Source organism: Pinus tabuliformis, chromosome 7, assembly GCF_031772625.1.
Source record: "Pinus tabuliformis cultivar Carrire ecotype Pingquan chromosome 7, CPIR1, whole genome shotgun sequence".
NCBI lineage: Eukaryota > Viridiplantae > Streptophyta > Pinopsida > Pinales > Pinaceae > Pinus > Pinus tabuliformis.
In genome coordinates this window covers 959,050,652-959,066,564 of record NC_142293.1, presented here as the reverse complement: position 1 = coordinate 959,066,564, position 15,913 = coordinate 959,050,652, and the positions used below count along the sequence as shown (strand labels likewise).

The window sequence follows — 15,913 nt, the reverse complement described above, 5'->3', positions numbered from 1 at the left end:
TGATATTTTTCCTATATTCCTCTCATCCAGAGGTGTAGGATTGATCTAAAGATCATCCGATTCCGATAAGTATTTATGGAGATATGAATTTATTTTGATTATGGACAAATTGTCAAGGTCGGCCAACAAATTTATGTAGGCTCAGAAGCCCAACAGTCATGTCTATTCAACCTCAACGTTTGCATATAAATTCAAGGAGCATTCTCCTCATTTGGTCAATTCAATTCACTCATCTTCTCTCTCTCTCTCTCTCCTACGCATAAAAGGAGCCTCTCTCTCTGTCACACGTGTGGCTGAAAAGAAGACTTCCTAAGGCAAGGAAGACACAAAAAGAAGGACGCTAGGGCAACATGTCATCTCTTTGACCAGCGTTGACCTTCCAGAAGTGCGGATTAGGTGTGGTTGCCTCTCCTAGGCAGGCCGCAATTTTTGGCATGAAAATCAAGGTGATCTGACCTCTTGTTTGACCAGTGTTAACTGCCCTAGTTTAGGGCTCCAAGTTGACTTCAAAAATCTGCAAATTGACTGAACTTTTGTGGCTGTTCAAGGGCTGTTTCTTCAGGCTGTTCAAGGACAAGTTGACCGGAAATTGACCAAGTATTTTAGAGGTCAATTTCAGCTAGTTTGACCAAATTTGACTTTGCTGATCTAGGGTTTGCTGCTGTTGATATAAAATTACAGAATTCAGATTTTGTACTATTTCTCTCTGCTGAACTATTGAATATAAAAGAAGATTTGATCAAAGGGTTTCCCCGCATTGGGGTTTGTCCCTGGCTAGTCGCCACATCTTGTGTCTCTTGTCTTGGCTTGTTTTTTGTTGATCATTTAATGTTCTATCTGGATTCTGCACTTTACTTAATGTATATGTGATTGCTAATATGTGGCTAATAAGAAGAAAAATAAGTAAATTGCTCTAAGCATAGAACATACCATAATTTAACAGAGGTGTATTCTATATCCAGGTGCCGGTGAGATGTGTGTCACATCTTTTCTTGAGTGTAATTCTTTCATCAACCTGTGTTGGCCAATAAATTTTTTAATACTTTTAATAAAAATTACATTGGAACGAGTGGCAAGTGTGTGGGCATTCATCCATAATCCCAGGGGCAAGTTGGAATCGCAGTAGTCATAGTCACTTGGAAATGACACCAATAATAAAGTAGGGGCCTACTCTGTTATGTAAAAAATTAGTTAGTTTTAGGTTTATTATTTAATTTTAGGTTAAATTAGATGAAAGGGCACGATCATAAGATCATGTCCTTTCCCCAAAGGGTATCCATGGCAATATCTAAGCCAGGAGCCCCAGTGTAAACAATCATCATCTTGTCAATTCATCTTTTTAATAAAATATTTATATATATATTTTCTACATATTAGAAGTTTTTCACTTCATCTGGTATCAGAGCGCGTTCGCTCCTCAGGCTATATTGGTCTGCTGCCATTGGTTTCCTTACCCTCTGCCGCATCGACTTCCATCGAATTCACATATTCTGCTCTTCACCGCTGTCCATACCTCCACTGACTATTCCCTACCATCCGCTGTCTTCTGCGCTACCTATCCACAACCACCGCAACTGCCAAACCCCGCTCCCCTGCTGCCTCTATTCCTCTACACACACAGTCACCCCGTCCACTTCGCTGTTGCCGTCCGACTACCAGCTCCGTTCCGCCCTATCCGCATCTATATTCGTTGTCGTGCCGCTGCCCCGGATCCAGGTGTGCTTGCTGCACCGCGTTCATCAGCCGTTTGATGTTCCCCGTCCGCTGTCCACAGCTCGTCCGCTATACGTCAACCACTGCTGCCGTTACCAAGAATCAAACCCTCTGCGGTAATATCCACTCCAAGGTCGAAGGGTCAAACCAAATGGACATTCCGGGTGGACGTGAGTCCGCGGTAAAGATATATATATTATATTTATAATGAAATTATATATATAACGTTTATATATATATATGTATATATGTTATATATAATACATAAATTAATTTAATTTAATTAAAATTTATATATACATAAAAGTTAATTTAATTAATTAAATTTATTTTAATTAATTAAAAGCTATATATATATATATAAGTTAATTTAATTAATTAAATTTATTTTAATTAATTAAAAGTTATATATATATATATAATTTATTTTAGTTAATAAAAAAAAAAAGAAGAGAGGAAAAATATTTTAGCGGGTAGATAAATACACGCCCCCGCAAACCCGCTCAATGTTGACAATGACAATGGCGGATTTCCAAAAAAAATTGTTGGACTCGGAACATAAGATAAATAACAACCACGATGAGGTCAGTAAAAGATTAGATGAATTCCATATCAAGCTTGAGAGGCACGCTGATGATATCAAAAATCAGGTTGACCAAATAAAAAATCTTCAGGATATGACAAATCAAATAGAAATGAAAATCAACATGTCCAAACAGAAGCAGACATCAGACATGTCTTAACAATGCTGAAAATTCTGTGTAAAAAGGCAAATTGTACACCCGAACAACTACTAAAAGAAAATGAAGAGAATCAAGAACACATCTCATCAGATTCAACAAAGTCAACAAACTCTCATGAAAAAGTTGAATCCCCAAAAAAATCAGCGACACCCCACCAAGAAGTGAGTAACGCAACCCTTACAAACAAGCAACTCTAGGATACCTTTACTAACCAACACCCCTTTTTCACTCAACCATTAGCAACATACCAGCGAAGGGCAAAAGTCGAGATGCCTAAATTCGATGGAAACAAAAAAAACGGCACACATCCATGAAAATGGAAGGGGAAGCATATAATTGGTATATGTGGTGGAAAAAGACAACTGACGTCATTAGCTGGAGAAAATTTAAGGATGCATTCTTTAAAAGGTTCCAAGGTGTAAAGGAAGAAGAGTTCTTTTCAAAACTCACCAAATTACGACAAAAAGGAAGCGTGGACGAATACACTCAAGAATGGGAGACCTTAGTAACACGAGTACCTGGATTATCAGAATCTCGTCTAATTCAGTCATACGTCTCAGGACTCAAAACCCATTTACAAGCAGAACTTGAGATGCATGACATTACATCAATAGAAGTAGCAAGACGAAAAGCAAAAACAGCCGAAAAGAAATTCGAACCAATATTTTGGTCAAAAGCGGAAAAAACATATGCAAGACGAAGGATACCCCAGTATGTGGACTCAAATAATACGAGATATGTTCCACCACATCGTCGTGAAGATGAAAAATCTAATGTGGAAATGCAAAGGATAAAAGAGGGTAAATGTAAACGCTGTGGTGAGAAGTGGGACCCCAAACATAGATGTGTTAAAGGAAAAGAACCAAAGAACCTATATAATTGTGAAGCAACCAATGATTCAAACAGTGAAGATTATGACATAGAAGAAATAGAAGATGCCCCAGAATTCTCACCAGAATTAGATGACGGAAGTATTCCACAAGTGTCACTATCTGCTATGACAGGTATATCACAACCTCAGACCTTAAAGTTAAAAGGACACATAAAGAAGAACAACGTAGTGGTTCTCATCGACTCTGGTAGCACACACAATTTTTTAGATGCAACCGTGGCAAAGAGACTCAATATCTTTTCATTTCCCTTACCAAACATGAAAGTGATGGTAGCTAACGGTAAGAAGATTGAAAAGGTAGGGAAATGCCATAAGGTCAATTTGTAGATTCAAGACTTTAATCTAGAGTCTCCGTTCTTCACAGTACCATTAGGAGGAGTAGATGTAATCTTAGGTATCCAATGGCTACGAACTTTAGGTACTTATGCCGCCAACCATCAAGTACAATTTATAAAATTCAAATGGGGAGGTCAGAACTACAAACTACACGGATTCCAAGCACCAGAAAATCAAGTTGTATCATCATCTTAGATGATGAAGCTGAGTCGAAAAGGAGCACCTGCTTATGTAGTACAATGTCACGGATTAGAAATGTTATCTGCAAATATGACCAGTGAAGAGTTACTAGAGATACGAGATCTAATTCGGAAGCATGAAAAAGTATTTCAAGACCTACCTATGAAGATGCCGCCTAATAGGGAAATTGAGTGTACAATAGAAGTCAAGGCAGGGTCAGACCTCAACATCAAGCCTTACCAATATCCACATCTCCAAAAAACGAAAATTGAGAGATTAATCCAAGACCTTTTAAAGTGTGGGACTTTGATCATCTTGGAATATCTGATCAAGTGGAAGAACTTACTCGAAGAAAACGCTTCTTGGGAGAATGAAGCATTTTGTCAACAACATCCGTCGTTACGTATGCTTTGAGGACAAAGCATTCTTTCGAGAGGAAGGCAATGTTATGTAAAAAATTAGTTAGTTTTAGGTTTACTATTTAATTTTAGGTTAAATTAGATGAAAGGGCATGATCATAAGATCATGCCCTTTCCCCAAAGGGTATCCATGGCAATATATAAGCCAGGAGCCCCAGTGTAAACAATCATCATCTGTCAATTCATCTTTTAAATAAAATATTTATATATATATTTTCTGCATATCAGAAGTTTTTCACTTCATACTCCCTTCTCCAAGGATTGAAATTAGCTTTCGATTGTCAAATTCATTCTATTGCTATGATTGGGGACTTTTTGGTTATCATTCTCTTGATGAAAAGGATTGGAGTTTGAGCAACCTTATGTTTCGATCGATTCTCCCGAGAATCAAACAGGAAATGGCTTATTCTACCCACATGGGGTTCTTCCATGTCCTTCAAAATCAAAATAAAGAAGCATATCTTTTGGCAAATAAGGCTATTGATGAATAGCGCTCCACATTTCCAAGCCTTCCCTTAGCTTGTTCACTCCACGTACCAAGTACCTTAGCCTTATGGTTATATTCATCATCCTTGTGCATGTACCTCTCCCAATAATATTCATAATGTTGAAGGGATGAATAACTGATATTTGCATGCACCATTCAGTGACTAATATAGAATTTGAAGGCAGTGGAAGCGGTTTGCTTTGTATAGGCGGGATAATGTGTTTCAAGTATGAATTTCTCAGGGTCAGAGAGAGCAATGGCTGCTTTGTCGCCCGTCCTTCTGTAGTGCTCTATCTTGTCTCATTTTGCAGGTGGGATTTTACTTAGTCAATTCCTGTTATTTTTTATCATTTGTAGGGTTTTCTCTTTTTCTTTTAGACTTCCATGAGTCGTTTTTCCCATGGTCTCTATTATTGATCTTTTTAACAGAGCTGCTAAGGTCTGGGTAGCCTTTCTAGATGGGAACACAAAGGGCAGGGACCTGCTGTCACCTTGGCCCAAGCCCCCGCTATTTAGGCTCAACACCTCCTAAATAGCCAAGGGAAGAGTCCCTAAATATCCCCTAGAAACTGCAGGTTATGTCCAATGCCTTGTATGGAGTCAATGGAGTGGAGGTGTTCTTGACTTGTCTGCGGTCCTGCATGAAAAACAATGCTAAAGCCTAAAACAGAGAAAAGTTCTAACAACAAATATTAGTAGTCAAAATGATTCAAAGATATGGTATATAATCTATGGACTTTGGTCCACTAAAGTTACCCTAACCAAATATGTAATTATTTATTAATTCTGAAGTTTGGTTAATGAATTTCAAGTCAAAATAACTTGCTCTCCTGTATGAAAACTTGTAGAACCTGCATTAAAAATGCAGGGATAACAATCTATTGTCTTCAAACAACCATACCATTGTGTAAAAAACACCTCTAGGGAGTTACCCTAAAGTGTGGAAAGGTGAGACGGTTGAAGAAAAATGAACGAATATCGTTCCAATCAATATCACAATTCAAAAAGATGACAAACCAGGCAAAGTAAAAACATAATCAAATATTGCAGTTTAGAGGACGAAAATTCCAAGAGAAGATTATGTAACCAACTCAACAACATCAGTGCCTGAAGTAAATCAGGAAATTGCCACACACATGATAAGGGAAAATCAAATCACAAGGACGTCTTATCGACATCCGAATCACAAGAGCAAACATTGCAATCAGTTTGTGTATTTGTATCACTCGGAATAGAAACAACAAACTTACATTTCGAACAATACTGATGTTTGCAAAATCTAGTCTTACGATAACAATTTATACTAGCTATCAAATAATTGCAAGATTCCACAGAGGGTTGATTTAGGATGGTCAGATCCCTTCTCAATTTGACAATTTTGTTTATCACTCAAAGGATCCTATCATCTTGTATCATCGAAGATGACAACTTGAAGAATTCCAAAAGATGCGAATAGATTACAAGACAAAGAAACAGATGGCACACCTTGATAGCAAGAAGTTTAGAGTACAAATTATTTTGAAGAGGAAGACAATGTTATGAATATAAGTAAGTAATTAGTAGTTAATAAGGATTAGTATATTGAAGAGGCATGTCCCTAAGGACATGACTGTTCATGAAGGGGCAGCTGCCTAGGTATATAAGTAGACCCTCATTTGTAACCATATCATATCATATCTTTTGTACATTCAAACATTTCTATATAAATATTGCTTGTCCTATAATGGATACTTACATATTCCAGATTTTTGAATATTTTGCCGAGTATCCGGACCCTGTTAGGTACACTCTCTTGACGACCCTCTTTTGGATGATCTTTGGTAGGTCAACCACCAGTTAGGGGAATTTTGTCTCTTATTGATGAGATGGAAAATGAGGAGTGTTTAATGGAAGGTGTTAAGTATGGAAGGGATTTGTTCACACTACCCACAACCTAATTCCCAGTAGTACCTAGTGGTCTAGCTTAATGGCACACTTATCCAAAAGTAATTATGTCCCAATGGTTAGAAGTAGTAACATGGTTACATCCTTACTAAGTTAAAAGTGATAAAGAATCCATCTAATGCTGACATCTACACAACAAGATGAAACCTTCCAGATGAGGAAGTTGAGCAATGCAACGATACAAATCAATAATTGAAGCAACATGAGATATCATCTAGCACATCTGCGAACAAGGGGATGGAGAGTGATGTACCGCTATGAATGAATGATGAGCACAAGAATGTAACCCATTTAATGGACAATAGCAGGTCTAGAATGATAAGATAATCTCATCCAAGCAAAACATTTGACATCAACTAAGTGTGTCCCTATGGGATTTTCCTGGGGGGAAATAGTCATCGAACTAGTCGACCCCAAAAAAGTGAATTGCACTGGGACTGGAAAAAATCATACCAAAAATCTGGTCTACCAAAAATACATAACTTATTCAAATATTGAAAAAACCCACATATATTCATGTACATCCATATGAATCCAAACTATTATACACAATTATGCAAAGTTTTTCATGTTTATAGCAAATAAAGGTGCATATAACCAAAATAACACTGAGTGCAATCCATATCCGAACCAAAAATACAGTAATAGCAAGGCTCTAAATGGCCTCTAGAGTCCAAAGGATATCATGCTACAACAAATAACTACATATTATCAAAATTTTACTGATATTGGGATCCTTATCATCAATATAACCCTCCAAGCATCAAAGTAGGATAGAAAAAGCTTAACATGCCAAGTCAATGATTTTGCTTCAGTGAGGGGTACATTCTTACTAGGGTCATGACAGAGGAGTTCAACAATCAATGCTACCAACATCTAAATACATAGAGGGTTTGGTGCTATTGATTAAATGGCAGTTCCATACCCTTGTACATGATAGAATCCAATGGAAAATTGCAATCTTGCCAGTCATGAAAATTATTAGGTCTACTGAAGTTTGAATGGGATCTAAAATTCTACTTTATCCATATGAAACCCAATGAGGTTGGAACCTCTTTGAAACATCTTGAAACAATTAATGGTAATGTTAAAAATTTAAGTTAAAGTGATGTTCTCCTTTATCTTCCATTCTTATTCTTTTACTTTAAGAATTTAATATTAGCATTAATTTCCAGGGTGAGTGAAATGGAGGGGGGCGGTTCTCTTTAAATAGTGTTAGTAGGGCCTTAGGGTTAGGAATTATGCTTGCAAATAACCTAATTTATTGCTTTTAAAAAAAATCTGAAATTAGGTTTTGGCGGTCCCTAGCCACATTGTACAACAACTGCCGATTTCTTTTCAAACCAGCCTAAAACTTCCCGAATCATATGGCTGAACCAGTTGTCCCTCTAACCCAATCATACTGGCTGGTTTTGCTTCGGTTTCGATAATGCTGGGTCTAGCACATCCCCATGTGGATCTTTTGCCTTTGTGGTTCCCAATAAGGAGCAATAGGAGTGGCATATTTTCATAGACTGTAAGGTCCTTAATGAGTTAATCGTGATGAACTACTACCCATTGCCTTGTATTGATTACCTTCTTGATCATCTCAATTGGGCTAAGTGTTCACCAAGTTAGACCTTGTTTCATCCATATCACCAAATGTGCATGGAAACCAATGATGTCTGGGAGGTAACTTTGAAGACCAAGTTTATTTTTTTGAGTGGTTGGTCACACTTTTTGGGATTATTAACGCACTTGCAACTTTCATGAGGATCACCCATGACAGCTTTCGACAAATCTTGGTAAGTTCATAATGGTTTACTTAGATAAAAACTTAGTTTTCAGTAACTCTTGTTCAACTAATTTGTAGCGTGTCTGCACTGGTTTGGACCTCCTTCGCCAACATGAGTTATAGACCGAAATGATGATAACATTCTTTGGATAGAGTTTTGTCAAATATATGGGCTTTGTGTGAAGGATTAGGAGTTCACACAAATTCTATCTAAGTTTTGGTTTTGAAGGATGGGTCCATTCCTACCACAATCACCGATATGAATTTGGGGTCAGCCATTACTATGACATTGCTCTCCTCAATTAGGACATCAATTAGAAGACTCTTTATTGGACACCTTAAGCAGAATGGGTATTTCAAAAATTGAAAGATGCTCTCTACTTTGCACTAATGCTTGCTGTTTCTTACTGGGAACATCCTTTTAAGATTGAGATGATGCCATGAGAATGAGAGGAGCTTACAAATGGTAAGGAGCTCCTGAAAATGCTTCACAATATGCCATAAGCATAGTTCTTAAGTAGGGAGGACATCTTGTAGTATGTCATTCGCAAACCTTGTCCTAGGCCAAGCTGAATTATAACATTTATGATAAGGAATATTATGCGTTAGTCCAAGCACTCAAGCATTGGCAAACTATTTTCTCAGGAAGCAAGCTATCTTATACGTTGATTATTACCCTTGTTTGTGTTTGAATTCCTAGTATAAATTCAGGAGCAAAGGCAAAAGGCACTTAACAGGGGATTCCTACATTCAATAGTTGCATTTAGTCATTAAATATATGAAGAGTAGCTTAAATAAAGTGGTTGATCTCATAAGCAGACCCCTATCAGGGCCCTTTCTATCTTGGATCTAAGATGCATAACCTATGAGGATTGGAAATCACAATACACTATTAAGATTTACCTTGTTCTAGTCATGAAGTCCATCATACAACCCACTGTGGTTATGCGCTGATCAGAGATCTGCCAAGGGAACTAATTGAAACCATATGATGAGCTGGGAACCACTTTTTGCTCTTGGGAAGATCAGCTGTTGTTGGTTTTAATTCTAAGAACGATATGAACGTCAGAAAAAGGTACAACAGTCTAATTAAATTATTTATTAAGTGGACAGTTAAAAACCCTTTGAAAAATAAAGGAATGTTATAATATTCATTTGTCTATACACGGACCAAGGCAAACATTTTTTTGGTGAGGCTGTGGCGAAAGAGAGTAACATAGGCTACCTTCGCCATACAATTGCTATCGGGAACCAATTTTTTGCATAATTACTGGTATATGGTGAATCTGTCAGATTACTATTCCATTTTATTTGTTCACAGCAGCAAAACATGTGACGTATTGCATCTGAGATCTGGCTGCAACATTTATCCTGTTCATACATTACCTCTCTTCCCTTACGAAGCAGTGAAAATAGTGTTTTATAAGAGTGCAGCAGTCTTCACAAAATCGTTTCAAGGTAGTGAAGACTTTATGAATAAATATTTAATTATTTATCAATATTTTATTTCCCTACAATGCATCAAAGTGCACTGGGGAGAGTGGACATTAGAAATCGAACTGCTGTAATCATACAATGCTAGATCCTACCTTACATTTCTTTATTTTGATTGAGGACAGTGCAGAAGCTGTTTTCTTACATCTTGGAATTTGAAAGGAAAGAGGTTGCAATCTTTAGGAGGTGTATATGCTATATATGTGTTACTTCAATATATGTGCACACACATATCTAATTTAATTATTATTAACATCTTGTAAGTGAAGTTTTATTTAATAGTCTCTGAAAGACATTAATATATTCATGAATTTCTTTGACAAACATCAACTTGGTATTCTTTTTCTTTGTAATGTGGTTACTCAGGGACTGAGTTTGTCAAATTACGATGCCAACATATCTTCTGCTGGAAGTGTATGGAAACATATTCACATGTTCATGTGAAGGATGGTACCGTCAACAAGCTCAATTGTCCAGATCCTAAGTGTGAAGTTTCTATTCCACCTAGCCTACTGAAGAAACTTCTTGGGGATGAGGCATTTGAAAGATGGGAATCCTTGCTGTTGCAGAAGACATTAGATTCAATGATGGATGTCGTATACTGCCCTCGCTGTGAGTCAGTATGTTTGGAGGATGAAGATCATCATGCACAATGTGCCAAGTGCTTCTACAGTTTTTGTAGTCTCTGCAGAGAGCGACGACATGTAGGGAAAACTTGTATGACCCCAGAGATGCGGCTTTGTATTTTGCAGGTATATTTGTTATTCCAGATGTCTGTCGTACTTTATTTAAAATGTTACTCCAAATTACATGTTCTTCAGTTGAGGTGCTGGAAAGAGTCAACTTTTCGTGTTCAGAGGCTTCATCTGTTCCTTAAGCTAGATGAAATCATAAATCATAATACTGGAGTTCTGAGTTTGAAACTGTTTAGTATTTCAGGTCTCAGAGCTTGTGGACCCTATTTGGGTTTTTAAGCATAGCTTAATGGTCTTGTGCATGTAATTAGACCTTATTCAACAAACTTGCAAGCATTATGTATATAATAAAGCATATTTCAATCATAGAATATGTCCCAACTTCATGAAATGGCTATAGCATATGAAATAGCCTCAATATCCAAACCTTGAGGCCCCAAATCCCAATAATCAGGCTGAATCAGCAATCTAAAAACTACATAAGCATATAAATCAGGCAAACATGCAATGAACACACGCAAACTGAGAAACGTTGTTTACAAATAGTAGAGAGCTTCAAGGCTAGGTGAACCATAGTGGTTCTGGATGGTTTCTAAACGTCAATGAACTCTGTGTCCCTATAAACTTGCTGCTAGGTGCTGACTCTATCGCAGTCTGAAATGATGTAGCCTTGTAGGTAGAAATTTGAGCTACAGCAGTCTGAAATACTGGTTGATGATCGTCCATACATTATCAAAGGGAGGTCAAGGCTTGAATTGATTTGATGTTCTAAAGGGTCAAATTATCTTTCTAAGTCAAACTGATTCTTGTAAGCAGGGCAGGCTGTCAATATCAGCTTGTTTCCCCTTATTAACATTATTAAACTATTACATATCCAGGCTTAGAACTGTTTTACACATTAAGCACTAGGACCTTTATTCATCTAACTATTGGTGACTATCTACTATGCCCAAGTTTACCTATTTATGTCCAACACGAGCTCATTTTTCTTAACTTGAACAAACCTATATTGGCTTGCCATGTGTTACAACTTAAACCTTGTTGGAAGCTTTTCAGTTGAATCCAACTTGATCACAAGGTAACTTTTCTCTTTGAGACGTACGGAACTGCAAAACTCCAGAAATCTGCACATTCAAAATCAGCGATGGATTTATAATTTTGGGCTTCCCATGAGTGCATTAAAGGGGAACTTAGTTAGCATATAAATTTGAAATAGATCAATTCTACCTTCCATTAATATATTTATGCACAGGGAGATGCCCTGATCAGAGTGTGTAATTGGCGTCAACATCAATCATTAAAATCTGCTCAACAACATGAACCGATAAATATTCCTGTCATTTAGTTCCAATATTCTCCGTTTAGATTATAATCAGAAGAATACCTGTAGCATAGGATGAAGACTTGCTTCCTTGGTGAATTCTGCTCCTAGCTGGCTCTGCTCCACTTTTGCCCAGGAAAACACAATGGAAACATCCGTCCTATTCATGAAGCCACTCCAGTGGGAGAAGGTGGACTTTAGTATGCTCTTTTATCATTTATTGCTGCTTTGAAATTTAATAGTAATTCCTTTTGACAATAAGAAAAAAAATTAGGATAAGAACAGATGATTTGTGACACTAGACTTTTGACCGTTAGGTGGCATGCAGGTTGAAGTACCTGCTATGCTTTAAAGTAAATGCTGTTTCTCCAAATATTTTGGAGAAATGTGATTTTATGTATCTTTCATTATGGTAGCAATGAAGCTGAAGTTACAATTCTCATGTGTTAGACCAATTCTGTTTTTCTGCAGGAACGCCAAAATTCAGTTCAGATGGGCTCCGAGCAGAGAAAAAGGGAGCATGACTTAATTAATGAACTGCTTAGTATGAAGCAGATACTACGTGATGCAAAACAATGTCCATCATGCAAGATGGCCATCTCCAAAACAGAGGGCTGCAACAAGATGACTTGCTATAATTGTGGTCAGTATTTTTGTTATAGGTGCAGCAAAGCAGTGGATGGATATGACCACTTCAGGTAATTTCTCCTAAAAACTAGTTGCTAATTTATATATTCTTAACATGTTATAAATTTATTAAATATTTTAGTAAATTTTATGTGTTTTTAGTGGTGGAAATTGCATATTATTTGAGGAACAAGATATTCAAAACTGGGAGAGGGCTATGAATGATCGCCAACTTGTACAGCAAGCTCAAGTGGAACTTTGGCCTCATCTTGGTCGACCATGTCCAAACTGTGGTCAACCAAATCCAAAGGTAAGTAGATTTCTTAATATATACTTCTGTTAAATTTGTTTTTCTAATAGATTATTCAGTCTGGCTATTCATGTGATGAAGTAGCAAGTCCAAAGTTTATGCTTCTCCTTTTCTGTTCTAATTAGTGAACTATTGAATTTACTTGATTGATTGAATTTTGAAGCATTCTGCTTTGTAATTAGTGGAAACCTTCTTGTTGGGTTACGCCACACATACCAAGTGTCTGTTGATTTTTCAAGTGCAATAGATACAAGCACTAAATTCTGAAAATCTGATAATTACTTTTAAAAATGTAGATATTCTTTTAGCACTTCCAGTTTATCATTAAGCATGTACGATACCCTCCAGGCTCCTGGAGATATCTTAAATACCCAATAAAATTTCCTGAGTTTTGTGTAGTCTGTCTCAGAGAACTTTTATCAAACAGTTTGAATGAGGTATGCTGTAAGTATGTTTTGGTTTGTTTGCTCAGAGAGATACATACACAGAATTAAATTTATGCCAAGAAGCTCAACGCAGCAGTGCATACATAATTAAATTGACTCAGAAATATGTAATTTACAATATAATCTCCCACTGTGAAAGAGCAATCTGATTGCAATCAGACAATTTAATAACTGAGAACAGGGATTATAATGCAGAAAGATAGAAGGAACCTGAGTATTTCACTTCAGCGATGGAGTTTTTCAAGGAATCAGCCTTCCGGACAGTTTATATCAGTCATTAGAAATGTATGCAGCCCTTCTGGAAATGGACCATAAAAGTCTTTTACCTCTGTCTTTAACCAGCAATATTCTCAGTCAATGAGTGCACTATGGTTCCAAATTAGTCACAGGTTCGTTCAGCAAGAGATTAATGGACTAGAAGTAGATTCGGCACCTACAGAACAGTGGATTGACCTTTATTTGGTACACAGAACTCTAGTAAACACACCACATTCAGCCACAGAAACTCACAATGAAATAATCTCTGGAAATGCTTGTCCCACACAGAGAAGGGACTGATATCTATGCTGACAGCAAGGGAAATGACAAACGTACCCTTGGCTCTACAACTCAGCTACTGATAGAGAAACAAATTGGCCTCTTAATAATCAGACTCGTCCAGCAGAGATAGGAAAGAGCTCAGACTGCACCCGCAGGAGAAACTTGGCCCCTCTTCAATACAGAACGCGTCCTCCTTGGAAATAGTAAACTCGGCCAATACTCTATGAAGGAACTAGACCAACCATTCAATGGGTGTACTCAGCCTCCTTAGCAAAAGAAATCGACCCCTGCACTTGTGATAGTGATTGCCTCTTCAAGGATGGAACCTCAACTGGAAAGATTAATGAAATACTTGAAGTCAAAAAATAAAATCAATGATAACACCTCTTTACTTCGAAATCTCCAGCAAATCCTTTACTTCATAAAAGCACAGTGGTGAAATCTGAGTGATTTCACTCTTTGAACTAACTAGGGTGTTTAGTTTCAACACCAAAGCTAGCTATCGCGGCCAGGGTTTCCCAAACCCTAAGTTTATTCTCCAAAACTCTCCAAAAACTCTTTTTCTCAAAATGCAAATGAAAGAATGAGGAGAGACTCCTCATTTTTGTCTTGTTATAATTGAGTGGCAACTTTTTCCACCTTTTTTTATCCTTTTAATTTTTATTAAGTCATTTTAGGATTCTTTCATTTTATAAAATTAAAGTGACTTTTCATTAGCCTAGGATATGTCCCCTTTTTACCCCTTAGGCAATTATAAAGTTTTCCTAGGTGAATCATGTTCCTTTAATAAAAATTTTCCCTTGCTTAGCCTACGGGAACTTACTATGCTAGCAGAACCCATCTTATTTCTCCTAAGCAGTCGGGGACATTGCAAAGAAATTACATTTCAGAAATTCTTCTGTTCAACAAGAGATACACCTAGATCTTCTAGTCAAATATGATGGTCAAACTGACCAACAATACAATGGTCAAACCTGGTCAAAATGCCCTCTTGTCAAGTCAATATTTTGCCCAAAAAACTAGGCCTTCCTTGATCTATATAGGCCAAAATTCGACTGTTATGTAAAAAATTAGTTAATATTAGGTTATTATTTAATTCTAGGTTTAATTAGATGAAAGGGCACGATCATAAGATCATGCCCTTTCCCAAAGGGTGTCCATGGCGGTATTTAAGCCAGGAGCCCCATTGTAATCAGACATCATCTGTAATTTATCTAATTATTAATAAATATTTGCATATCTATTTTTGCGTTCATAAGTTCTCTGCTTCATCTGGTATCAGAGCCAGTAAGATCGTTGCCGTCCTGTGTTACGCTGCCTCAGTTGCTGTGTACAACATCAAGAGTCTGCATACCCGCCGCTGTCATAGGTCCGCTGCCCCACCACCGCCATCATTCCTGTTCCGTCAAAGCCGTCCACATTCATCTTAATCCAACTGTTCTGTGTGTGCTGCCCCACTACCACCGCTACCAAATCCCTCACGCTATTGCCATCGGTCCACTCTGCTGACCACCGTCCGCTGTCCAACTGCTGTGCAATCACCAGAAAACCTACCACTGCTGTCGTCGAAAATATCTGCGGTGATATCCGTTTGATGTTCATTTTCCTTTGAACGGTCAACGGAGGTGACCCCATCTGCAAACGTGACGTTCAGCGGAACTATCCAATATATACACAACGTATAACAGTTATTTGTATATATATATAACGTGAAACATTTATTAAAACGTTAATTTATATATATTATATATAACATATATATATATATATATATAATTATATTTTATATATAAACATTTATATAATGTTAATTTATATATATTATATAATATATATATAATTATATAATTATATTTTATGTTATATATAATATAGTTATAAGTTTTATATATATATTAAAATTAATTTAATTAATTAAAAAGTTATATATATATATATATATATATAATTTAATTAATTAAAAGTTATATATATATGTTAATTTAATTAATT

General features: G+C 36.8%; 1 protein-coding gene across 1 annotated transcript in view; it reads left to right on the top strand.

Annotated features, from left to right (window-relative positions):
- LOC149250813 (uncharacterized) overlaps positions 1-15,913 on the top strand; it is a 148,799-nt gene that overhangs the window by 29,344 nt on the left and 103,542 nt on the right. The window contains 3 exon segments of the mRNA XM_089459243.1: positions 10,349-10,734; positions 12,470-12,696; positions 12,788-12,935. Coding sequence (XP_089315369.1) covers positions 10,349-10,734; positions 12,470-12,696; positions 12,788-12,935 — 761 coding nt within the window.